The sequence below is a fragment of the Engraulis encrasicolus genome, unplaced genomic scaffold, assembly GCF_034702125.1.
Source record: "Engraulis encrasicolus isolate BLACKSEA-1 unplaced genomic scaffold, IST_EnEncr_1.0 scaffold_25_np1212, whole genome shotgun sequence".
Taxonomy (NCBI): Eukaryota; Metazoa; Chordata; class Actinopteri; order Clupeiformes; family Engraulidae; genus Engraulis; species Engraulis encrasicolus.
The window spans coordinates 1,622,275-1,649,764 of NW_026945544.1; the positions used below are offsets into that span (position 1 = coordinate 1,622,275).

Genomic DNA, 27,490 nt, shown 5'->3' on the forward strand with positions numbered 1-27,490 from the left:
GAACTAAGCCCTGACCCCACTCAGCTGTATCCTTCTCAACGCCCCAACACCCAACGCCCCCTGGGGGGCTGTAGCACTCCCGTTGAGAAACACTACCCTACTCCATACCCCACCACATGCAAATACACAGCAAGCTCTCTCAGCGCTGCCAAGAAGCTGGTTGAGGCAAGCCACCACAGACACAGACAACCAGAGACACTGGACAGCAGCCCTGTGTTAGACATTCACAGCCTCAGCCTGCTCTCGTTCTTCCTCCCTTCTCCTCACTACGCAGTCTCTTCTCATCCACTCCTCCCAGCTCCTCCCCATTCATCCCTCCCTCTTCCTATCCTCTCATTTTCGTCTCTTCTCCTCTCCTCCCATTTCATCTCCTTTCCGGCCTTCTTCTTCTCTATCCTCTTCTCCAGTCCTCTCCTCTATTTTCTCCCCTTTTCGAAGCGCAGAATGGACTTCAGCCCCCAGGCCGGGTCTCAGTAAGAGGACACGGTCACACTGACTTGCTCCATTGCTGTAGTGCTCGTACACCCTAACCAGAGCCAAATGACTGCAGGTGACATATTGGAGGAGGACCAACAAGAACAGTGATCTTTTTTCTGGCCCCATTGAGTATTTTTTTTTTAAATACAAAATTACTTTTTGTCAGTTTGGTGTGTTCTCTATCGAAAAACCTACTAATCACCCTGGAAATCTTGGATACAGTGAACCTTAGATTAGTGGCTAATGGGGGACAGAGCATAGAAATAATTAGAAACAAAGTCTTTGTCAGTCGTAAACACGTCCATTTTTTATCTGATGTTGGAGATGTATCCTGCAGCAGACGAGGCACTACATGATCAGAAACTTCTTATGGGAGCTTGCTGGTTGTTGCTGGATTGTTTCTGTATTTCTGACCAACAGGTGGTCTTTGCTTTGGTACACATGCAGTACAGTATCTGCAAGGTCCAACTGCTGGAACCATTAGGTTTGTGTGTGTGTGTGTGTGTGTGTGTGTGTGTGTGTGTGTGTGTGTGTGTGTGTGTGTGTGTGTGCGTGCGTGCGTGCGTGCGTGCGTGCGTGCGTGCGTGTGTGCGTGCGTGTGTGTGTGTGTGCCCAGTGCTTTCCTAAACCAGCTGGCTTGCTCTCACTAACTAAACAGACTAATGGTCCTCTATTTGTTTTGCGCTAATCAAAACATGTCATCCGCAAATAGAAAACACAAAAAAATAGAAATCACAAACACTGGCAGAGACTAAGAGGGAACCACTTTTGTTATGACTGTGAGAAAAGAGATACCAACAAAAAGCATCCCATTTGAAACATGAACACACATGAGTGTTCATCACTTTCAAACAAATCTGTTGTGACAGCAGCATTGACACATAAAGATGGATGAAAACGATCTCATAAATATGCCAGTTAAACTGTTGATTCATTAAAATGCTATGAAACAATAATGTGTTTTTGTGAAAAAATAATAACCTTCTGATAGATGAGGCTGCCGTTGCTGATGTTTCCCACTGGAATGTTCTTGTAGTCTGTGACATGCTGTAACAAAAAGACAAAATACACAAAGAAACAGGGAGCAATTAGTAAAACTCTGATTGAATGTCAAATAATATTGCATTAAAATCTCACACAACTCGTCTTAAGTAGAGATGGGTCCATATTTCAGGTTTTGTTCAACATATTTCATCTGCTACAGCAAATGTCGTTTGTGTTCGTCTTCAATTGTCCAACAGGCTGAAAGCGGAATTGTTGTTAAAAGCAAACGAAAGTGAGACGCTTAGTGCCATTTCAGTCCATGGAAAAGCAACACAAATTCAGAGGTCCCTTTTACCTTGTGATAAGTTGATGAACCATCTAAAAACACTTTCAAAACATTATTTCAAGGATCAAAAAGTGCTTAGTGCTGCTTTAGCTCTTTCCCTGCCAAACCGCTCCCTAGGTTACATCATTGGGGAATTCTTCAGGGCAGGGATTCTCAAACTTAATTGGGCCAATTAGGACCCCTGATGCAGCAAAGAAAAATCCAAGGACCCCCACATAATCACACATAATGTGAAAGTGCATTGAAACAAACAGTAGCATCAAACAGTAAGCTAAATTTAAAGAATAGTATCGTTGAATTGCTGTCCCTAAATTCCATAGGTCCTCTTAACCCGTTAAGACACGATGTTATAAATTTGCTGTTACCAAAATGGCAATGACCAAGTCGTAGTGCATTACTATATAATCCCCGGAGCCCACTTTGAGAACTGCTGCTTTAGAGGCCCCCTGTGCTGTGCTGTGCTGTGCTGCGCTGTGCTGTGCTGTGCTGTGCATGCCTGTGTCTGGCGGTAGGCACCATGCCAAGCCTGCTAGGCCTAAAGACAGAGCTGCCTTCAGAGGGTCTTCTCAAGGGGAGCGCTGGCAGCTGCTCCCTATGACAGACAATGATGGTCACCCTCTACCCCCACACCCCCCTGAGACCACATTCATTCTGTGGCCCCTTTAAACCACCAGCTATGTGGATATGTACCCCTACACACACACACGCACACACGCACACACACACACACACACACACACACACACACACACACACACACACACACACACACACCCATACCAACTCAAATACACATCCCCATACACCCCAAATCCCCATACACTCCACATTCACACACACACACACACACACACACGCACACACGCACACACGCACACACACACACACAAACACACACACACACACAAACACACACACACACACGTCCCCGCCACCCATACCACCCTTCACCTCTAGCCCCACTGTGCTCTGACTACCCCCTGCACACAACACGTTTTGGAAACCATGGCAGCCACAAGTTGAAGAGTCCCTCTTTAAATACTCCCCCAGGGAGAGAGAGTCTTGAAGTTTGTGTGGTTACGTGGGGTGATGATTGTAATTTCTACCAACTGTTATATAATATTCATTTTTATGTGCATTTTCAATGTCAAAACTTACTTTAAATGGCAAAACTTACTTTGAAGTTTTATTTGTATTTGTAAGTTTGATCATGTACGATCGCTTGACAGAACCTGGTTGTAAACTGCTGTGGAGGTCAGGCTATCCGTGAGGCGCCATATGAACAGCGTAACCTTGACAATGACCAGACATCTTCCCCAAACTTTCAACATAAGATTTGTGGGCAAATAATGATGCCAGGAAAGTGCATGCAAAAGGTCAGTACATCCTACAAGACCAGGGTGAGGAGGCTCAGTGGACCAGTGGGACATACATACCATTACACTAGGGACCCGGGTTCGAATCCGCCCTGGAGTCGCTTCCCGATCCTTCCCCAGCTCTCTCTCTCTCTCTCTCTCTCTCTCTCTCTCTCTCTCTCTCTCTCTCTCTCTCTCTCTCTCTCTCTCTCTCTCTCTCTGCACTCGTTTCCTATCTCTCTCACTTTTCTATAAAAACAAAGGTGTAAAAGCCCCAAAAAATACAGTCGCCCCAAGGGCTGTAACGATATTGTATCGAACCGAGAAATCGTGATACTCAGAGTCACGGTACTGTATCGTGATACAAGGAGGCAGTATCGTGATACGCCCTTTCGAAGTTTTGTTACCCATTAGTCCAGAAAACAACCTTATGATTTGATGTGATAGTGTTTCCAAGCTTCAATGGAGATACATTTCAGAAATCGTGAGGTGTATCGAACCGTTGGTCAAAAATCGTGATACGAACCGAATCGTGAGTTGAGTGTATCGTTACAGCCCCAGTAGCCCCATTATGCAGGCCGTTCCACTAGTGGAAAGTTAACTTCCATAATACTACACTATTACGACATAACTACGGTGACATAACACAGGGCCTTTAGTTGGTCATTGCCACTCTGGTAACAGCAAATTTATAACGTGTCTTAATGTGAGTTAATGATTTTATGTATTCAGGGTTAGGAAGGAATGTGCATGATAGATGGAACATTCCTATTTTTCTTCTTCACATTGAGCACTGTGTCCATGTGTCCTGTGAAGATCCACCCAAAATAATGGTAGTCAAATTAAAAGCATTGTAATCAACTGGTCTTTTTTGAGTTTGAAGACACGTATTTCACCTTTATCAAAGATAAAATTCTGAGGAACGTTTTAGAGTAGAGTAACTTTATTGATCCCCAGAGTAACTTTATTGAGCGCGCTAAGCCCCCCACATTTGGGCTTGCATGCCCACGGGGACCCCGGTTCGAGTCCGGTCGGGGTCATTTCCCAATCCCACCCCGTCTCTCTGTCCCACTTGCTTCCTGTCACCATCTCAGACTGTCCTATCAAATAAAGGCATAAAAAGCCCCTAAAATATGTATATTTTAAAAAATAAAATAAAAATAAAGAAAAAAATAAAAAGGCAATTGTGCAAATTGTGCATTAGGATGACAAATCAAATCGAGCTTGAAAGCTCGAAACTTCAAGCTCCAAAAAGACATTCAGTTGCTAAAACACACAAGGGCCTCTTTCAAAAACTTCTTTCTCCCTTTCCTTTTCTCTTGCTCTCTCTCTCTCTCTCTCTCTCTCTCTCTCTCTCTCTCTCTCTCTCTCTCTCTCTTTCTCGCCATCTGTCTTCCTTTCTCTCCCCATTTCTCTTGCCCTCCTGTGCACCACCTGACCATCCCACCCTTACCACCAGCCTCTAAGATCAAGCCTACCCGCGCAAGGCCTCCATCATCACCAAACAAATTTCACTCCCGAGTCCCTCAACATGATTCATTGTGGGTCTAGCACAGTGGTTCTCAACCTTCTTTGAATAAACGCCACCTGTACCTCAATGTAAGCCCCCCAACAGTCCCTTGCCCCCATTATAAGCCTGCCCATACCCCTCTTAGCATTAAAAAATAAAATGGACTAATACCCTCCAATGGCAACTAAGCACCACCCCCTCTCAGCTGTATCCTTCTCCACGCCCCCCTATGATTCCACAACGGTCCCTGGGGGGCTGTAGAGCCCCCGTTGAGAAATACTAGACGAGCATGACCACACAATCTATAAGACCATCATTTAGACACTCCACCCCCCCTTCTATTTTTCTCTTTCTTTCTCTCCTGATTTCTCTTGCCCTCTCGATGCACGCCTTACCTCTCCTCTTCCACCCTCCTCCCACCCTCTGCCTTGCCTTCCCTCGCTCCATGAGAGCGCTGAGGGGATGTGGAAAAGTACACAAGATGCCCTCTGTGTCCCGGTCGGCCACCCTCTTAGGCCCTTAAGCCCCGCGCTGCAACAGGCGCAGACCGGCCTGTTTGCTGGGCTTATGATTGACCCGGCATGGTTAGTTTAGCCAGAGAGGCTCCGACCTGCCCAACAGTCCACACCAGCACACTCCTCTCTGCTGGATCAGCAGTGAACGGAGAGAGAGAGAGAGAGAGAGAGAGAGAGAGAGAGAGAGAGAGAGAGAGAGAGAGAGAGAGAGAGAGATGCACAAAGAGAGGAGGATAGAGAGAAGGGAAGCAAATGGTTGGAGTAAAAAAAAAGAGGGCTGGAAAGAGAGAAAGACAGGGAGCAAATGTTTTGCCTCTAAACTCCCTAATCGCCTAACTCCGCTGTGCTATAAAACACAAACACAAACTCATTCAGCACTTTTTTAATCAACTCATTCATGGCCACCACAGCTCATTCACAAACACACAGGCACACAGAGAGACAACGCCACAATTGAACACTGAATATGTAGCACACAAATGTTCCCTGAGGATTCACTCCATGTATTTCCTGTAATGAATGATGGTCTAGGGAAGACGTACATAGATGAGGGCAAGAGGGAGAGAAAGAAGAGAGTGAACAAAAGAGAGAAAGAAGAGAGTGACCAAAAGAGAAAGAGGCAGACACAGATAGATGGATGTACACTTACAAACGAGTTCACTCATACATCTCTCTACCTACATCACTTTCCCTAAGTGCCGAGAGAGAGAGAGAGAGAGAGAGAGAGAGAGAGAGAGAGAGAGAGCAAAAGAGCAAGGAAGAAGAAAAAAATCGAGAGATCGGTCTAGCCTGGCAAAGTGCGACGTGGCAGTGAGGCACACGAGTGGCGTTGCTAGGATGTGGTGGAAAAGAATGGGCCATCACCATGGCGATGGCCACAGTGCATTTTGGATGAGGGAAGGTGAGCGTGTAGAGTGCAGGGGGGCCAGGGGAACTGAGAGATGGAGCTATGCAACCCCCCCTTCCACACACACACACACACAAACACATAAAAAACACACACTAACACACACACAATTACAGACCCAACACCCCCCCCCCTCCCGACACACACATACACATACAAACTTACAGACACCAACACACACACACACAACACACACGCACCCACACCCACACCCACAGCCAGACCCCTTCATTGAGCTTTAATAGACACTTAATGGCCCAGGGGTGCTTTCTTTACAACATCAGGTCCCACTGTGCTGGCTCAGGAGTGTGTGTGTGTGTGTGTGTGTGTGTGTGTGTGTGTGTGTGTGTGTGTGTGTGTGTGTGTGTGTGTGTGTGTGTGTGTGTGTGTGTGTGTGTGTGTGTGTGTGTGTGTGTGTGTGTGTGTGTGTGTGTGTGTGCGCGCGTTCATACCATTATGTATGTTTATGGGTGCACATACCATGTGCGTATTTTCGTCTTTAACTAGAGTTTAAAAATAACCTATCTACGTATGTGTTGTGTTGGAATAGAGGTAGAAATGTGCAAATGTGTTTGTGTCTGTCTTTGTGGGCGCATTTTGGACAAGAACTGGATAGCTGTTCTGTTCTGTTCTGTGTCTGCACATGTGTGTGCGTGCATGCACGTCTGTGTGTGTGTGTGTGTGCATGTGTGGGTGCATGTGTGTCTTGGACTACAGATGGGAACGCTTGAGCAAGCGAGGAGAGACGAGACGAGAACACGAGACGATAAAAAGTTACAGGAGTTTGGAAAAATAATTATGAGGCAGAATGAGAGAGAGAGACTCACCGTGCGGAATGCTGCGGCCACAAGGTTGGAAGGAAACAAGTTTCTGTAGTGAGAGAGACAGGGGGAGAGAAAGAGAGAGAGAGAGAGAGAGAGAGAGAGAGAGTGAGAGGGATAAACACACATTCAAAACAGCTCACCAGCATGACCTGATCACTGGATAGGACGGCCATGTTTGAATAAAAGCTCCAGGTTCCAGGAGTGCGTTTCCCGAAAGTGTCGTTACTAACTAAGTTAGCAACTTACTTGGTTGCAATTGCGATTTTCCATTGGCAACCTACTAAGTTGCTAACTGGTTAGCAACGACGACACTTTCGAGAAACAGGGTCCTGGTCTCCCAGTGAGCTTCTCAGCAGCAGGGAAGCCTTGACCCGTGTCATCCTAAGTGGGAACCCATACAGCTGCTGTTTACCTTCTTCCCCACTGATATTTTTCCCCGGCCCTCTGGACTACCGTCGGATATCTCCTCCGCAGCAGACCCCCCCTTCCTGGCTAGAAACTCACATGCTGGGGCCGGAGGGAGAGAAAAAACATGGGAGGGAGAATCTAGGGGAGCCGATATGGCGGGACAAACGGGTCAGCTGTTCCAGGCCCAGGGAGGTTGGGGGGCGCCCAGGGGTGGGTCCTCATTACAATTGTACTATGTGTGTGTGTGTGGGAGGGGCCCTTTCTGATTCCTTTGTCCCGGGCCCAGTCAAAAATGTCAGCAGCCGTGGAAGGCTCCACAAGAGAAGATATCATGGTTTCCACATGTTTACAGTATTAGCTGCGCTTCACTATAGATTACACACTGTACTTACCTTGAGAACCACTGTAGGGGAGGATGACAGCTGTGCTACTATTTAACCCTTGACATGCAGCCGAGAGTGCTGAATGGGAATTTAAGCTTATTACTCGCCACTTCAACAAATGCAGTCTATTGTTTTTCTAGCCAAACTGTTCAAGCACTTTCAGCTGAATGATCTGCACGAGTCTTGTATGAATATGAAAAATGAAATGCATCCTATCCAATACTATTCCCTTGTTTTCATTTACTGACATACATAAGTAAAGTAGTTATTCGTAGAAATATTCCGTGATCAGTAATATCATGCTAGTTCAGTGGTATAAAGTGGTAGTAAGAAATCACAATCTTCGAAGGAAACTTTACTTCTCTTCTCATGCAAGGACTTTTTTCAGCTTGTTTAGCACCACCAACCCTCCTCACCTCCTCATCTTCGCAGTCGTTGCCTGAAAAATGAGCCTGTTATTAGGCGCTCTCCAGGGAGAAGGGGGCTTGCTGGACGTGTCATGTGAGGCTGGTAAGGACAAGGATTACTACACCTCCTTTAGAGGCGGGGGCCAAAGGAAGAAGGATGAAGGATGAAGGTCTGCTGTTGCCCAGTCTTGCACTTCATATGTCTGTAAGGGTATTGTATAGGTACTCTAGGTGTAATGTATGTGCACTGTCTATGTCTAATTGTCTATGTCCACATCTAAAGTCTATGTCTGCATGGGAAAGTAAGAAACGTAATTTCAATTCTTTGTATGACCAGTGCATGTAAAGAAACTGACAACAAAACCGACTTGACTTGACCTGACTTGACTTGATGAAGCATGGAGGTAGTTTCTAATGGGGTGTCTTTGTCAAAATGAGCAACCGGTAGCTTGCGAACATAAGCCCTAACCCAAACCCAAACTCATAACCCCTGTCCCAGGAGGGGTTTGTTTGCAGCTCAACTCGACAGGGGTAAGAGGGGTAACTTGGATTTCACAATTTCACCAAAGTAACGGGTCATTCCAGAGTGGAAATGTTAAATTCCCAGCATTGCGTGATTTGGCCGTTCTGCTGATTTGTTATGGCCGGTGAGGGGATGTGTGACCTGAGGAAACCTGAGGCCTGTTAGGTCCATTAGGCTGAGGCAACAGTGGAGAAGTCTTGCATGTAGTGTGTGTGTGTGTGTGTGTGTGTGTGTGTGTGTGTGTGTGTGTGTGTGTGTGTGTGTGTGTGTGTGTGTGTGTGTGTGTGTGTGCGCGTTTGTTCATGTGCGTGTGTGTCGTCAGTGTGTGCACTGAACAGTGGCAGCTAAACACGTGGACCCCAATAGGGACCACTAAAGCAAGTAATAAGTGAGGGAGAAAGGAGCACACTGTTCTCTCCGTGCGTTTTGGAGAGGGGACACAGATAAGTGACGCATGCTGAGAGTGCCAACTGGCACGCTGTCCAGCAGCACCAATCTCCAGCGGCTGGCCACTGGAACGTGACTGTGTTTTAACAGCTGTCTGGCTTCCCTCAACCTAAAGACAGGCGGCCAGTCGATTGCACAAGCACAGATCCTCGTGTATTGAAGAAACATGAAGCATGAGGAGAAGAAGAAGAAAATCATGTTCTCTCTGAGATATTGATTTCTCATCAATTACATATTCATCATATTGGACATGAACTTGAACATCCTGATTATAGACTTGGGCTGTGGGGAATCTACTCTCAGTAGGCTGCTACAGTAGATTACAATCATTCCATACACGCTGTCATAATAAGGGAGCATGCGTTTCCTTTAAGTGTGGGGGTGACTGTAGTCACGCAATACCGGTCTCTGCCAGTTCAGAGACAGCATGGTTGGATGCGTGCATGAGTGTAATCCATATACGGCTAATCACGCCGGCGGGGAGAAGTGCGTAAGTGTGTGGGCAAGTGCCAGCTGTGGTGGTCATCTCCAAAAATGACCACCATGGCTATATCGACACGTTTTGTGGGTTTTCTAATATTGGGAATTCATAAGTTATGCAAAAAGAACACATTTGATTACCTGGCAAGATCTAAAAACGAGTCGGCAGTTTCTTTGTTGGTGCTCACGGTCTCAAGAAACAAGTTGTTGGCGTTGAGCGCACCGGCGCCCACGCCGGGTTTGACGATGAATGCCAGGGCCACGCCGATGGACGAGGCAATGAGGGTGGTCACCAAAAAATAAGTCACGGCGATGCCTCCGAGTTTGCCCAGGGAGCGAGTGTCCAGGCTGGCTGCGCCGGAGATGAGACTGCAGACCACCAGGGGAAGGATGATCATCTTCAGCATCCTCAGCAGCATCTCCCCGGGAAAGGCGAAATAAGTCATCTGCGCCCGAGTCAGGCCCATGTTCCGAATCACCATTCCAAGTGCAACTCCCACCAAAACTCCAGACACGGTTAGAATCACTAGCAAATTTCTTCTGAAGAACCCCTTCAATTTGTCATTGCAGCTTTTCTTTTGAGAATTTCCCGGGGCTTCAGATTCTGGATTTTTGGACACTGGGTGTCCGTTCACCTCGTACTTCTCCATGGTTAACGGAATAGAAACGTGTGAATTACACGAGTACCGGTACTGCTGCTGCTCTGGAAACGCGTGTGCTAGGCTGGGATGCCAGTTCAGCTGTGGTCCTGCTTCTCTCAGGCGCGGCGTGCTTATCTATCCAATGGAGAGCCGCTACACGAGGAGCAAGCATGCGCAGTTGCTCCTTAGACCCCCGTTCTTATAAGTGAGGAAAATGATGCAACAGGGATAGATGTTGCCAGCATATATTCCCATTATTTGAAGGTTTTGAAACTATTGCATTGCATGTAGGATGTAAATGCATTAGATAATGTGCACTTCAAGATCTTAAAGTAGGATGCACTTGCATATCTTGCACAAAATTGTGTATACTGCATCCTGTGGGGTCTGCACTACATGGTGGCCAATTTAACACATATTTTTGCTTTTTTTCCCCACTGTGTACCAGAGGCCAAAAAAAAGCACAATTAAACCTTTGCAGGCTGCATCCGAAGGTCCTCCCTAAGTTTTTTTTTTCTTATGCGTAATCCTCCTCTTGGTTTGGAGACGGCTGTGGTTTTCTGTATGACCAAACACATACTTGGAGCCTAAAATAACAGCTCCCAGCTGCCAAAGGAAATACGCAGAGAAGCTTACTCAGCACAACAGCTAACTACATTCCCCACTGATTCTCACTCGTACAAGTTTTAACATGACTATGCAATGGGCTCCTTTTTGCACACTGTATGATTGTGCTGACAGTGTGATTGTTTCATTCTTGTCTTACTGTAATAAACATGGCAATACTGTAATACACATAGGCTAAGTTGGTTTTTTTGGACAATGTCGTGACTAATGTTTTGATGAACTGGTCCTACTTGATGAACTGAAGTCTTACTCGAGTAACATGCTTGGACAATAGAAGACTCACTCACCATCGCTTACTGAGAAAATATTTCGTTTTTATAGACAGATTATTCACAGGCCTATTTCATCCTCCAACTTTAAGGCAAGAGACGTATTCCAATTTCACCACTAGATGGCGTAATATCACTTCACAGAACAAGTTGAGTCGACCTGTTCAAAGCATCTGATCATGTAACTATTCCGAAAGGGAAACAGCATGATCCTGTGGCCGAAAGCGGGAAAACATGGATATATGTCCTCAGACACTTCAGACGGCCGGAACATGGGCCTATGCTCCGCTAAAGAAACTGAAAGAGAAATGAGAAACTCATCAAATATTGTATAATTATCTTATAAAGAGACTTGTGAAGCAATAGTAAAAACTTTGTTGCTGTATGACTTTTTAATGTTTTTATCACATTCTGGAAAGTATTTGAAAATATTTAAATATATTTTTCAAATTTACTTTAACCCCAGCTACACGTTCAATAACTATTAGTTGCTTCATAGACTAGTAGGCTAATTAGGCCTAATGGCCTATCTAATGTAGGCCTACTACTGAATACCAAAACAAAAACAGGAAGTATGGTTGGTGTTGTGTTTAAAAACACACTCCGTGCCAACAGCAGACCGTCTTACAATTGCATGTAGGCTAAACTGGTGTTTTATAAGCAAGCCAGCGCACAGTGAAAGATGATACCCAATGCAGATAATGAGCCGCTCTGGTCTACCTCCACATTAACTGTCAGGGCCAAGATTAATGGCTGTGTGGCCTACTCATGGTGTGCTTTCTTTTTGCAGACTCCATCAACAGACGCACGTCACACACACACACACACACACACACACACACACACACACACACACACACACACACACACACACACACACACACACACACACACACACACACACGAGAGAGAGAGAGAGAGAGAGAGAGAGAGAGAGAGAGGGGGGGGGAGAGAGATAGTCTCTCACATGTTCAGTCTTGTGCAAACAATACAGCAGCAGTAGCTGCAGCAGCAATGTGCTGTATCTCATAGCAACGTATATTAGCATATTCCTCTACACTACAGGCCATAATTACCCCCCTTCCCCCCCTTCAAAAAAGAAAAGAAAATAAAAAAGAAAGAAGAAGAAGAATTAAACAGCCCTGTCTTAGCGCTGCCTATTTTCAGATACGGTAGTTCAGCAGTCCATTTCCTGTTATGCCGCACAGATTGAACTCGTAACAAAAAGATCCAGCCAAGCACTGCAGGCACACTGCCAGAGCATGCTTCTCTCTCGCCTTCCCTCCTCCTCCCCTCCTCCTCTCCTCTCATCCTTCTTCACCTCTCATTCCCCCTCTGCTCCTCTCCATCCATCAGCTCCTCCTCCAACTCCTTCCACTCTCCTCCTCCTCCATCTCCCCACCACCTCTTATTCCTCCTCTCCTCCCCTTCCCTCCATCAACTCTTCCTCCACCTTCTACTATTCTCCTGCTCCTCCTCTCTTCCTCTCCTCCTCCATCGCTGTCCTCCTCAAACCACCGTATTCCTCCTCTCCTCTCCTCCCCTCCCCTCTATCAACTCTTCCTCCACCTTCTTCTCCTCTCCTGCTCCTTCTCTCGTCCACCAACACCCCTCTTCCTCTCCTTCATCTCCTCCTCCTTCTCTCTTCCTCCTCCACCTCTTATTCTATTCTCTCAGCTTCCCTCTTCCACTCTCCTCTCCAAACCTCCTCCACCCTCTCCACCCTTTTATTCCTCCTGTCCTCCCCTCCTCCTCTCCTTTTACTCTTCCATCTCCAACCTCTCCTACTTCTTCTCTTATTCTTTCTCTCCACCTCTCCTTTCCTCTTCCCTCTCCACCCCTCCATCAACTCTTCCTCTACCTCTGTCTCTGCTCCACCGCCTCTTCTCTTACTCTATCTCCACCCAGTCACCCTCTTATTTCTCCTCTTGTCCATCTCTCTCTATAACCTCTCCTCCTCCTCCTCCTCCTCCTCCTCCTCCTCCTCCTCCAACGCTCCTTCAGCTCCTCCTCTCCACTATCACCCCTCTCTGCTGCCCCTCCTCTTCTCCTTCTCAGTTTTCCCTCCTCTTCTCACCTCCATCTTCTTCTGCAACTCTCCCCTGACTCTGTCCCAAATCCTCTCCTCTCCTCTCCTCTCCTCTCCTCTCCTCTCCTCTCCTCTCCTCTCCTCTCCTCTCCTCCTATCTGATTCTGTCCTCTTTTCTTCTCTATTGCCCCAGCTCCTCATCATTCGTCTCATTCCACCTCTCCATCTCTTCCTGTGGCTCTTCCTGAACTGGACCCTCCTACTTCTCTTCATCACACCCCCACACACACACACACACACACACACACACACACACACACACACACACACACACACACACACACACACACACACACACACACACAAATACACATTCTCCTCTTCTCTTCCACCTCCTCCACTCCTCCTTATCTTCCTCTCCTCCTCCTCCTATTTCTCTACCTCATCCCACTTCTTCTCCTTTCCTCCCTGCTCCTCCCACTCTCCTCTCTTCTCCTCCATCTCCTGCAACTTTTTTCTATCTCATCCTACTCTCCTCCTGCTCCTCCATCCCTTCACCATCTGCTTCTTCTCCTCCTCAACTCTTGTTCTTTCCCTCCTCTCCTCCTCCTTGTCATCCCCCATTTTTCTTCGTTTCCCACATAATCCTCCCTTCCTCCTCTTCCTCTGCTCCTCTTGATCTCCTCTTCTCCCTCCTCTCTGCCTTGCTCCTACTTCTCTTTCTCTTCCTCTGCTCCTCTTCTCCTCCTCCTCCTCCCCTCTTTATCCTCTTCATCTTCCTCTTACTCCTCCTTCCCCTCTTCCTTCTCCTCTTCCTCCACCCCTCTTCATCATCATTCTCTTCCTCTCTTCCTCCAACGGTCCTTCAGCTCCTCCTCTCCACTATCACCCCTCTCTGCTGCCCCTCCTCTTCTCCTTCTCAGTTTTTCCCTCCTCTGCCTCCTCCTCTCCTCCTCTCCTCCTCTGCCTCTTCCTCTCCTCCTCCTCCTCCTCCTCTGCCTCTTCCTCTCCTCCTCCTCCTCCTCTGCCTCTTCCTCTCCTCCTCCTCCTCTCCCTCTTCCTCTCCTCCTCCTCCTCCTCCTCCTCCTTTCCCTCTCCTCCTCTCCTCCTCTCCTCCCTCCTCCTCCTCCTCTGCCTCTTCCTCTCCTCCTCCTCCTCCTCCTCTGCCTCTTCCTCTCCTCCTCCTCCTCCTCTGCCTCTTCCTCTCCTCCTCCTCCTCCTCCTCTGCCTCTTCCTCTCCTCCTCCTCCTCCTCCTCCTCCTCCAGTGCTGACAGGGCTGGAGTCATGAAGTGAGCCGTGTGCCGTGTGCCGGCCCCCTGCTTGTAAAACTGCAGCCAGTGAGCTGAGACGGGATCGATAAATATCCTAATTGTGCAACTTGACGCTTAGTTTGTAATATCGTGGCGTGGAGCCAGCTTTTATTTATGGCTTACCCTTAAGCACAACATCCAGCACTCCTTCCTCTCTCCCGGGGAGAGCAGTAAGTGTTGTTTCGGTCGGGGGGAAACGAGCAGTATAACGCTGGCTGTTTTTAAAAGTTTCTGGAAAGCGATGCCGCTCTGGAACCCTTCAGCTCTCTTGGGTTGGTGTTTTCACTCTCCACCACAGCACAACACAACACACCACAAACCATCTCGGCAAAGCACAGCACAGCACAGCACAGCACAGCACAGCACAGCACAGCACAGCACAGCACAGCACAACACCTTGCAACACAACACAACACTGCATAGCACAGCACAGCACAACACAGCACAGCACAGACCACCCCAGCAAAGCACAGCACAGTCCAGCCCAGTCCAGCACAGCACAGTCCAGCACAGCGCAACACAACACAACACAGCACAATACAGTATAATGCATCACAGATAGGACAGCACACCACAATACAGCACAGTACAGCACATAAAGTCACAATGCAGCACAGCGCAGCACAACACAAAGGCATGGCACAGCAACAAAGGCATGGCACAACACAACAAACACAACACAGCACTGCACAGCACAGCACAGCACAACACAACACAACACAACACAACACAACACAACACAACACAACACAACACAACACAACACAACACAACACAACACAACATAGCAGAGTACAGCACTGCACTGCACAACACAACACAACACAGCACAGCACAGCTGAACACGAGTGCTGAGATGCTCCAGTGGCTTGCCCAGGATCTGTGTGTAGTCCGTCGCTAAAACTTTCGACACTGACCAGCTGTGTAAGCCAATCAGAGCAACATCTAAACACTTCAAACGCTAAGCCGCCCCTGTCAGCCAACTGGTCAGCACGTGTCCACACGCTAAACAAGAGAAGGCCAGATTCCCGCTGCAGTTTCAACACTACTGGAGGTCTAGTAAAAGCCATGGGCTCGTATTAAAGATGTTGAACCTGTGGCTTAAGGGCTACTGGTCTGTTTCCCCATGCAGGAAATGAAAACTTCATAAATAAAGAGTCACACATAAGATCCGAATGCAAATCAAGACAATTGTATTAACATAATCTGAAGATAATAAAAAGCCAAAGACAGAAGTTGGATACGTATAAGGTCTAGTCCATCGGAAGTGTTGTCCAAACTAACAGTATGGAATAACCTACTGGGCACAATGCTGAAAAAGACAAAGGTGGCCCTGCCGTGGTGCCAACGGTAGGGCACTGGGTTACTATGCCGGCGACCCGGGTTCGGTTCCAGTCCGGGTCATTTGGGAGCGTGTCTATGTTCCCACAGTCCATTGGTCCCACAGCCCATTGGTCCCACCCACATCACTAAGACTTTTAACATTAATTTTTAGGCCTATTGGTCCCACAGCTCATTGGTCCCACAGCTTATACCTGCTGGCCCAATGTTCCCACATTTCTGTTCTCTTAGTTTACTCGGAAATGTGGGAACATGGAGTTGTGGGCCTATATAGGGCCTATATTTTAATAATAGGGCCTATATTTTAATAATTTCTTAAAAATGTGGGAACATGGCGCAGCAAGGATAAGCTGTGGGACCAATGGGCTGTAGGACCAACGGGCTGGGACCAATGGGCTGTGGGAACATAGAGCTGACCCCGGTCATTTGCCGGTCCTTCCCCATCTCTCTCTCCCCACTCGTTTCCTTTCTCTCCTTCACTGTCCTGTCACAAAATAAAGGCACAAAAGTCCTAATAAAGAAAACAACAAAGGTGTGGCCGTGTGGACGCCACCTTCAACCGTTACCCCTGGCTACAGTATGAATCGTGTTCTCATCCTTCATCCTGTGAGGCTGGGTTGACCTAGCCTCGCGAGCCATCCTACGTACTTCCGCCAAAAGATTGGCTCCACTACTAGTCTTGCTCTTGTTTTCTGCAGAGCGATTGCAGCGGTAGGATATTGATACCCAACGTTCACCAGAAAACAGCCAATAATGAATAAGCGCCCCACGTGGGGGAGGTCGCTCGTGACGATGACATAAACGTCTGCGCTATGTTGTTGTTGAGTAACTGTCGGTGATTGGGTGAGAGCTGTCCAATCATTTCAAACCATAACTGAGTGTAAACTTCCCGCTTCCTGCAATCGCATCAGATCACACAAGCTCCAGACCATGAATACGAAATGAAATGGTAGTATGATGGGATGTTCAGGACCAGGCTAGGGTTGACCTGCCCTGAGCATCCTACTCTCCCCACACATTTCTCCACGGGACGCCTTTTGGCCTCCTCCTCCACCAGTACAGAGTGGATTTCCATTGCATGGACTGCATCCCTTGGTGTGGCCATCAGTTGCACAGCATGCCGTGCACTGTATGCATCATCATCTTCAAAGGTTTATGGAAATGGCTTGATGTACTTTGAAGAGGGGATCAGAGTTTTCATTTTGTTATTCTTTCATATTGACTGTTTTGCCGCCATGCCGTTGTGCTTTATTCATAGGCCTCTGACAAGTCCTTGGCTGAGCTCAGATCACAACTGGAGACTGTTAGTGGGCTGTGGTCAAGCTTGGACGACTTCATGCGGCGCTCAATCTTGTCGGGATGTCTGCTCTCGTAGCGATGTGTGTCAGTGAAGACTGAGATAACGATTATGATTCATACCGCTCTTAAAATGAGAGTGCGTCATCATCTTTATTGACGTCAACCTGGAAAACCCAGGACACACAGAAAATGTTTACAAGCCAAATGAGTGCTGTTTAAGAATATGGATTGCATTTAGGCTACTACTACTACAGCTCCAGTACTGCTACTTTTACTACTACTACTACTGATACTACTACTGCTGCTACTACTACTACTACTGCCTTTACTACTAGGCTTACTACTAATGCTACAGTAGTACTGCTGCTACGACTAGCCTATATACAACTACAACTGCTTCTGCTGCTACTAAATTCTTCTCCTCCTACTAGGCTACTACTATACTACGACTACTATCAGGGCTCTAAATTAAGTTATTTCATCACCAGCCAAAATGGCTAGTAGATGTTAATATTACCACTAATGTACTAGCCAACAATACGCTCCCTAATAGGCCAACGTGTTCTTTTCTACCAGACAAACTGAAATCTCACCAGTATTTGGCTGGTTGAGGATATTAATTTAGAGCCCTGACTACTTCTATTACTAACCTACAACTACTACTGCTGCTACTTGACTACTACTAGCACTAGCCTACTACTAGCCCATTACTACTAGCATAGACCTACTACTAAGCCTACTGCAATTACTACTACTGTTACTACTAATATTATTATAATCATAATTATAACACTATTAATAACAACAATTATAAATTAAACAACCACATCAATAGCAACAATAGCTATTAGTAGTCCCATCATGCACGGTGTACCATCTGAGGCACGCTTAAATAATAGTCATTCAAAGGTTAATTACCATAGTAGTATTCTACTATGCCTATAACACAGGGCTTTATGTACTACGACTCAGTCATTGCCATTCTGGTAATGTATAACACCATGTTTTAACGGGTTATTTAGGCCTATTTGTTTTATTACTATTACTACTAGCCTATTACTGTTATGTTCTGATTTCTACCAGGAGAGGGAAACTTGCTTGTTCCAGCCATATCTGCTTGTAGCCTATCCAGTAGTGTTGTCATGATGAAGTGCGGAGCGCGATCCCAACTTGTCCTGGTGGCTGAGGCCAGTGCTACGGTATCTGATTTCTGTTTGCAGCATGTTGCATCAGTTCACGTCTCCCCGTTTGCTTATGGTTCAATTTGCTGCCCTGCCTCCCTCTATTCTTCCGTGTGAGATTGCTAGTTCAGGACTATAGTGCGGGGCCGTGCTTCTCGCCAGGGGATAAATCGGGCCGTGCAGGCCTATAGTGATGAGCCCCAGCTGCACATAAGCTCATGCTGCTCTACGTGTACTTACTGCACTGCTTTGTGTGTGTGTGTGTGTGTGTGTGTGTGTGTGTGTGTGTGTGTGTGTGTGTGTGTGTGTGTGTGTGTGTGTGTGTGTGTGTGTGTGTGTGTGTGTGTGTGTGTGTGTGTGTGTGGTCTGGGGTCGGAGTCAGCATCAATATGCAAAGTCAGTCTGCATTTCATCTGGTGTTACATGGTTTCTAGATTATAACAAAATTACTTCAAAAAGTGGGACAGTGATTGAAATTCTGGCAGTGAATCAAAGCATAGGCCTATATGGTAGGCTAAAGTGAAAGTATGCCTATCTGCTATATAGCTGTCTAATAGCTATAGCCTAGTCTAAGTCACATGTAGGCCTATTAATTAATTATAACTAATGTCCATTAGGATATTAGGATATAGGCCTAGGCCTGTATGGACAGATCCTGCCAGCCAGGCACGTGCACAGCATAGTTGCCCACGGTGCCCGAGCAACGGCCCTTTTGCCCACATTGGCTGATATTGCCCTTCCAAGGGAGGGGAAAATAATATGGCAATTATAATTTCATATTTCAATATAATTTGATTTCTTTATAATTCATAATTTCGATTGAAGTTTTTTACAATAAAGACTTAAGTCAGTCATACAAATTCATCAGACCCGTCGAGAATGGGCACGAGCGATGTGAGGTAGGTAGGCTACGCAACAACTCCGGTGGGGAGGGAGAAGGCACGCGACAGGCGCTTGAGTGCCTATGAGACACACGAAAGATTTTGAAGATGCCTGGGTGTCGGCTAGAGCCCTACACACAGTCTACATATTAGGGTACAAAATATGCTCACGATTAACCTCTCTAATACAATGTTGAGTTTAGACCTTTTAGTTATCATACATCTGACAGCCAGCCAGCGCCACGTTTAGGTAGCAAAAAAACCCCGACAGCCAGCAGTAGATATGCCTCGGAAAAATAGGCTAATATTTCATGTTTCAACTGATTTGCTTTGCAATTCGTATTTTTGATTGAAGCTTCCTAAATTAAGTTTTCAAATTCAGATTCACCTGCACCTCGAGAGATAGGCAAAGGGAGGGGCAGCATGCGAGTTGCGGGGGGCACGCGCAGCTCTACATGGGAGGGAGGGGGGAACAAGCATGCATGCGACCAGGGCAGAGACGCAAAATATGTCGAAGATGTCGTGGGAGTAGAGCGACTGCCCTGACGGCCTGAGGTGAGCTGGAAACACAGCAGACTACACAGTATTAAACTACATGATCACAATTAATGTCTCTTAAAGCCAATCTCGAGTTTAGGACGTTTAGTGATCCTATAATCTGACAGCCGGGGTGTGCCACGTTCAGATATTGGTGAAAAACGACAGCCAGCTAGCTTGTAGTCAACGTTTTACATGGCTCAGGTTGTTTTGTGGAAGGCTAACCCAACTAAGAAACATGCAGATGACATGTCGTTTTATCAAGCAAGAGAACTTAAGGGGGTAGGCTAGCTAAAGGAAGCACATCTCTGCAGAGTTGGCTGCGAAAAAAATGAACAGGTGCAGGTGAGGCAGAGAATCTTTTTCAGGATTGTAGAGGTTTGATCTTGGTGAGACCGCTAGGAAAGTGCTTTTTCTTACGCTGATAGGCCTATATTCTCCGACCCAAAGATAGGCCTACTGTTTCCACTGTCAATGTCCATGTAATTGAAATAAATCCACTCCACGTGATAACTGACGTTTACTGTTCTTCTCAAGACATAGGCCTACAAAATGTGCATGAACTAACTAAAATATCTGTAATGAAAATAAAAGGTTATAAAGTCTGCGAGAAGCTCGGAGCTTCAGAGCAACATATAAGAACTGGTGCTCCCACGCCTCGGTTATTTGTGATCTGAAATGAAAGCCGGCTCGTCCATTCTTAAAGCGACAGTACACATTTTTAATATAGGCTACAAAAGACCCAACAAATGACCTAAACCTGTGAATTCTTATTGTTTTAGCTTTCCTATATAATATTCATCATTTTAATCATGGAATATGCCTATTAATTAAATTTCAAATTCAAATTAAATGATCTTTTTAACCATTTTTAAACTATTTCTATTTATTATAACTTAAAGTCTACTTTGGCTGCTACAAGGATTATAAAGATGACAGTGGGTTAATTGATTAAGCATTCTCATATTTAGCCTATTAATTTACTCATCATTTCATTTCATTTAAGATGAGGATGACTCAGAGCCACAGACCTCTGCACATAGGGCAGGTACAAGACTGATCATCTCTGTGACTGATACAGGTTTAAAAACTATCAAGGCTTTTTCTCATAATTTCATTTAATTTAGGGGCAGCCACATACCACACATGAGGAAATGTGGATCAGGAGACATTTAGGGCAGGTGGGCATAAGGCTGATCATCTCTGATATGATTAATAGGTAGGCCTACATGTTTAAAAACTAGCATGTTATATCATATGGTACGCATATTCAGGATACTATAGGCCTACAATAAAATAATATTAATAAGTATGACAATAATATACTACTTCTACTACTACTACTAAAAATAATAATACCCATGGTGCAGTTTCCTAAAAATTCTGAAGGCCGCTCATTGTTGATGGGTTTTTTTTTTTGGGGGGGGGGGGGATTGCCCTTTCTTCAGGTTAGAGCAACTGCCCTTTGAGATTCCTGTGCACGTCCCTGCTGCCAACATTTTTATTTACCAACCTATTTGTCCTACTTATGTTGTGCATAAGTGCATATGTTGTGACTAGTGTACTTGTGTCACTAGTCATGTTAGAATCTAGCAGCTAGATGTTCTTTGGCAAAAGACGAGAAAGATAACCTCTTTTGCAGTGTCATGCCTTCTGACCTCTGGATGAGTTTGATTGGATTTAAAATGCGTGAGGAAATCTATGCCCATAGACGTTGGGCCCCTCACATGTGAAACCTCAGACAACGCAGCCTGTCAACCTATTCTGCAAATGGTGTATGAAAATGTTTTTGTCAGATATCTCCCGTTGCCATTGCCAAAGGAAATCATATCTTCGGCATGGCCTGGCGGACTGTGTAGTAGCTCGCTGGCAAACCTCAAGTCGCTTTAAATGGAAGAAGACAGTTGACCGCTGGAGTTCCACCGCCGAACAATCCGATTAGCTGGCGACTCGAATGGGCGGGGCGTGTCGCCAAGACTCTGCCCACGAGCCACTGCACAGCCCATCAATCAAATTAAATGTCTTGCGCTTGCAACCGGAGCTCGCAGCTGCCGACTCTAACCTACTGCCTAGTCCATGGAGATAGAGCTAGGACTCGTAACATTGAGATGAGCGTATGATTGCCCTCTCGCCGTGGATTTTGAGCGGGTGTCTCAAAGAGAGATTTGTCTTTGAACGCAACCCGACTGCCCCCCAGAGCGCCGAAGATCACTGCTTAGTCGTTTATGTTTTGGTCTTTTTGAAGTAGCTTGTTGGTGGTGTTGCCTTATTTCATGAGTTACTTCTGATTTCCCTGGAACTGGACTGGACTGGACTCCCGAAACGGGTAAGTAAGGGTTCCCGACTTCATTGACTGAGGTCGATACGCTGCGTGGGCTGTTGCTTCGTGTTTTGATTGTAATTTGGGTCAAGTAGTTATAAATCGATTTCTGTATGAGAGTGCGTGTGCGTGTTTGATGGCGCGTCTCTGTGTGTAGCCTATGTGTGTGTGTGTGTGTGTCCAGTTATGTTCTCGTATGTGTGCGCGTGTGTGACAGAGTGCCTCCCCCGGGAGCGCGCGAGAAGTAAAAGTCATTCTATGCAGTCATGAACCTGACACAACTAGCCCAGCGCGGGGCAAAGCTTGGGAGGAAGAAATGTATGAAAGTAGGAGCTGTCTGCCATTTTTTGGCAACTGTGTCGTTTGGTAGAATGTCACAAATGTAGGATCCCTGCCTCTCCTCTCCTCTCCCCTCTCCCAACCCTTCCAATGACGACTAGCGCCTCACCACATGACCTGGTCAGCAGCATGCAGCAGCGATAGTCCAACGCTTTTTTTCTCTCTCCGGGAAAGCAGGACACATTTGCTGAGGCGGTATTATATAACCGAGTTTTGCAAGAGGCTGGAGAGAGAGTTGCACGATGGCTGGCTAATATAGACTGCTCTCTTGTTGTACGGCAATCATAGTTCTTGACACTTGACGATTTTCGGGTAGTTTGGGGGTCCATATCTTGATTGGGTTTTTTTGCCCTCAATGTGTCATGCTGAAGGTTTGTAAATGTACAATAGTTTGTAATCTACTGACGGTTGTGTTGTTGGTAGTGTGTATTGGTTCTGGCAATGGCACATTGTCTAATAGCCAACTAAATAACTTATTTAATGAGTTCAAGATGTCAGTCTTAATTTCAACTTCTAAGTTGGACTAGACACTGCACTACAATGCATGTTTGGTGGGTGTAACCAGTTTCTGTTTGAATCAGCTGTTATAACCTCAGTGTTACTAGTGGTCACTGTACTAGTGGACACTGGTTTGAACTGAGTGTTCCTCGGGTCGTGTGATGCATTATTCAACATTTTAATCATATTTACTCTAATAGACATACAGCTATTGTATATAGGCCTACACACAGGCATGTAAGAAGAAGCATGCCAAATGAATGAATGTGTGTGTGTGTGTGTGTGTGTGTGTGTGTGTGTGTGTGTGTGTGTGTGTGTGTGTGTGTGTGTGTGTGTGTGTGTGTGTGTGTGTGTGTTTGTGCCCGCACTTGCGTGTGTGTGTGTGTGTGTGTGTGTGTGTGTGTGTGTGTGTGTGTGTGTGTGTGTGTGTGTGTGTGTGTGTGTGTGTGTGTGCACGTGCGTGTGTGCACTGGCATGCCTGTGTGGGTGTGGGTGTGGGTATGTGCGTGTGTGTTCACTCGCATGCCTGTGTGTGTGTGTGTGTGTGTGTGTGTGCCCATGTGCCCGTGCCCTCACTCGCATGTGTGTGTGTGTGTGTTTGTGTCTTCACTCGCATGCCTCTGTGTGCGTGTGTGTGTGTGTCTTCACTCGCATGCCTCTGTGTGCGCGTGTGTGTGTGTGTGTGTGTGTGTGTGTGTGTGTGTGTGTGTGTGTGTGTGTGTGTGTGTGTGTGTGTGTGTGTGTGTTGAGAGAAAGTGATGCCGTGGAAAGAGAGTGTAGGCTGTGGCTGTGGCCGTGACTCAGTTGGCCATCTGAGGGACGGGTCTGCATGTAGGCCTTTGTCATCCACCAACCACACTGCTGACTCAACCGTGTAGCCTACCATCTCACTCATTAATTCACCAGTAGTTTTAACATTTCATTTCAATTCATGAGCACAGATCCACAAGGCACTTTACAGCCTGTACTTGCACTCCATAACTTCAATTATTAAGTTGATAGTTAAATATAATCAATTATAAATCGTGCATTTATTTCAGTTATAAAGCATTCATGATATGGTCTTAAAACAATAGCTCTTGAAAGAAATAGAGATGTCGTAAATATGGTCATATTCATATTGTGTCAAATCAGGTGAGCAATTAAGCTTTATGTATGATGAGGGGGACATGTATGAAGGAGTGTGTGTGTCGGGGGGGGGAGGGGGGTGAAAAAGGGTGGAGAAATTGCATCTAGACTGCATATTTGTGGAGTACATTTCTCGAAACCAAATTTGCGAACTACGTCATCTACTTTGTTGTTTGCAATGCAATTTCCCATTGACAAATATCCAAGTTGCTAACTGGGTAACAAGCATGCTTTCGAGAAACCCACCCCTGTTCCCTCTTTCGAATGCTCAGGTGGACTCTTCATCATTTAATACCAGAACAACAACAAAATTGAACAGATTTTAATTGAAACCATTTTCTTGCTAAGAGGGTAAAATCAGGGCAGTGTGGTTTGAAAGTCCTGAGGTCATCAGACAGCCTGGTTAAATAAGAATAGCCGAAGAGAGATTCAGTAGGGGACATTCTAATGCATTATAGCCTAGTGAAATCAGGGCTGTGTAAAAGAAAAACCCTGTGTGTACACTGTAAAACAAAAAAGTCAGTTGTAAGTTAACTAAACTTGAGAAAGCCTTGAGTTGAGTGAAGTCTCAAGTTGAGTTAACTTAAAAACCTAAGGCCGCAGGGGAACTTTTTATGTTAAGCGTCTTTATGTTTAACCGGCTTGCAACGTTTTACAGTCTACTGTGGAAGGAAGTGTTTCTTGGTCATTGAAATAGGAATGGCCACTCATTGGCGTTGCTCCTACAGTGATAAAGGTTATGCCAGCTCAAACAGCTCTACATTTAATGCATGGCTTTGCAAGTCAAGCTGAACTACACGACAGCCGTATTAAATGTGCAGAAATGTAGATTTAACCAAAAGTTCGACAAGTTTGATCCAATGAAACCATGTCCACAGTCCCAGGCTACTTTCTGATGAGACCCCTGGAACCTGCACACAACAGTACACAATAGAATACTGCAAACATACATGCCTCTGTGGACTGTGAGAAAATCCTGCCCCTGCTTAGTAATGTGACATCAGGCTATATATTATATTATATTATATTATATTATATTATATTATATTATATTATATTATATTATATTATATTATATGGTTTGGAGAGTAAACCCCTATATCCGTTTGATTATGAAGCATTCAGGCTTTTGTCCCTCCTGTGAAATGACTGCAGCCGCCACTTGTCAATGGGGGATTAGGCGGGCATGTCTAATTTTACAGATAATCCAGATTAGGCCAGCGTGGGTTTGTGCTCTGTGTTCCCGCTGATGTCTGCCTGTGGGCGCTCTGGTTACTGGTGGTAAAAAGCCTGTTGATGGCTGGATGGATTCTGAAAGTGTGTTCAATGATGGGATTGTTTATACTGTATTTAGGACTATGGCCATTTAGAACATGTGTACGGTATTATTAGTGTGTAGCTTTTTCCTATTTGCGAATTTATGATTAGATGTGTGTAAAGATGTGACTTCCATCACTTCGCAGACCTACATGTATAATATACATTTTCCTTCATCTTCATTGGAGAAAACTGAGCAAAAATGAAGTGTTTTTTCTTGTCATTGCAGGGTTTTGGTAGTGTCTTTGTGCAGATGCGCCCGCCGGTGGGCCCATTCACTCATTGCTGAAAAGACTGAACTACATCATAACGACATTGCATTAACGAGAACCTGAAGTAACAGATTTTGTAATAACAAGACTTGGTTATCACAATTGTGGTGACAGTAAGGTCATAACATTGGCCCTGTGCTTAAAAGTGTTTAAAGGTTTTGTTGTCTCTGATTGGCCGCTGTAGTATTTGTAGTTCCTTTCGGTTTCTACCCAGGTTACTCATCAACACATCACGCTGTAGTAGACGCCGTGATTAGTCACCGCTCACCGACATGAAACAGGCCTCGTTCCCGTAAGTCACATGCACAAACAGATGACAGCGGAAATGAGAATGGCCCCCACATAAAGTAGGAGTGCACTATTGGACTCTTACGTGTCTATCCAAGCATTTTTTTACCTTTCAAGAACGGTATTGGCGTTACAGTTTACATGACTGTCCATGTTGCATCAGTTTGGTACAATTGCTACAAAGTATTTAACATTAATATAAACCTATTACCAGTATAAATGACAATGATCCAGTAGTTATGTGTAAAGTGCAAGTGCATATTATTACATGTATCACCTAACCTGACTAAAAATGAATCGGAAAACCATAAAAGGAGCCATAAAGCAACTCTTGCCCATTATTGTTAGTTATCCGTTCAAACAGATGAGTAATAGCCCAAATCAGGTGTGAACTGCTGGACCCGGAGTGGACTGACAAGAGTGATGCACATTTCTTTTCAAGGTCAAAACACATGACAAGTGGCCCAGACATAAGGAACAACTAACGGACACATACCTGTCCTAGCCACAGAAAAAACAGACGATGAGTGGCCCAAATAAATGTAAACGAGTAAAGCTTGGTAGCTAATGTCATTGACAAAAAAATAGAATATGAAAACAGATGAAAAGAGACCCAAACAGGAGTTAACTGTTGGATAACTGTTAAGAAAAAGCGTGATAAATGTGCTGCTGCCAGAATGGCATTGACCAAGTCGTAGTGCATAACTAAAGGCCCTGTGTTATGTCATACTAGTGTAATACTACAGTAGGCAACATTTCAATGACTATCCCAGCCTGCCACTGGTGAAACGGTGTGCATTATAGGGCTACAGGCCACAATGATGTCAAACCGGTCTGGCCTGGGCAGCAGCAGCAGCAGCAGCAGCAGCAGCACTAGAGTTCCTGCCCATTTTAAAGGAGCTCCTCCAGTGTAAATGATCAGCGCATGGCCCTCAGGGCAATCACTTCCTGCTCATTATTACACACACAGGAAGCACCTTCTCTCTCTCTCTCTCTCTCTCTCTCTCTCTCTCTCTCTCTCTCTCTCTCTCTGACACACACGCACACTCACACTGCCCAACGGGTGAGAGAGAGAGAGAGAGAGAGAGAGAGAGAGAGAGAGAGAGAGAGAGAGAGAGAGAGAGAGAGAGAGAGAGGGAGTGAGAGAGTGAGTATGTGTGTGGATGAGTGGGTGTCAGTAAATCAGTAAGGCGTGTGTGAGTTACAGTCAGTAAGGGACTGAGTGAGCTGGCCCCCTGATTGTCACGTCACTGTCTCCTGTGTTGTGACGCTCGTGACAGGGCTCTGTGCAGCTGTGGATGAAATGTGACTGGTCCGTCCGGTGGGGTTTGCCAGCCGTGGCCTTTTGCTTTTGGTGCCAGACTGGTGAGCTGATTAGCAGCTAGACAGTCTCTGAACAACACCATTCAGATGGGGATTCCCCCTTAACATGACATGTTATGTGGGTGTAACACACAAGCAGTGTTTTGTCAAGCCTCTCATCTCTTGTCAAGTCAACTCTGTCTCTTTTACTCTTTGGAGTCCCCCTGACTGACTGACTGCCCCATGTTGTGGACTCGCCTTTCTCAGTTGCGGAGTTTATTCAGTATAGTAAGGCTGCACAATTAATCGAAAATAATCGAAAATCGCGACATAATCGTGATATC

At 45.8% G+C, this 27,490-nt stretch overlaps 2 protein-coding genes across 2 annotated transcripts in view; one reads left to right on the plus strand and one right to left on the minus strand.

Moving 5' to 3' along the window:
* The window catches only part of slc1a4 (solute carrier family 1 member 4), a 31,113-nt gene extending 20,768 nt beyond the window's left edge, over nt 1-10,345 (minus strand). The window contains exons 1-3 of the mRNA XM_063192840.1: nt 9,708-10,345; nt 6,922-6,964; nt 1,459-1,524 (exon numbers count right to left, since the gene is read on the minus strand). Of these exons, the coding sequence (XP_063048910.1) occupies nt 1,459-1,524; nt 6,922-6,964; nt 9,708-10,216 (618 nt within the window). The 5' untranslated portion in view covers nt 10,217-10,345. The remainder of the gene's footprint in view (nt 1-1,458; nt 1,525-6,921; nt 6,965-9,707) is intronic.
* Nucleotides 10,346-21,712: 11,367 nt separating this feature from the next.
* The window catches only part of sertad2b (SERTA domain containing 2b), a 79,892-nt gene continuing 74,114 nt past the window's right edge, over nt 21,713-27,490 (plus strand). The window contains exon 1 of the mRNA XM_063192847.1: nt 21,713-22,008. The gene's annotated coding sequence lies outside the window, so the exon portion shown is untranslated. The remainder of the gene's footprint in view (nt 22,009-27,490) is intronic.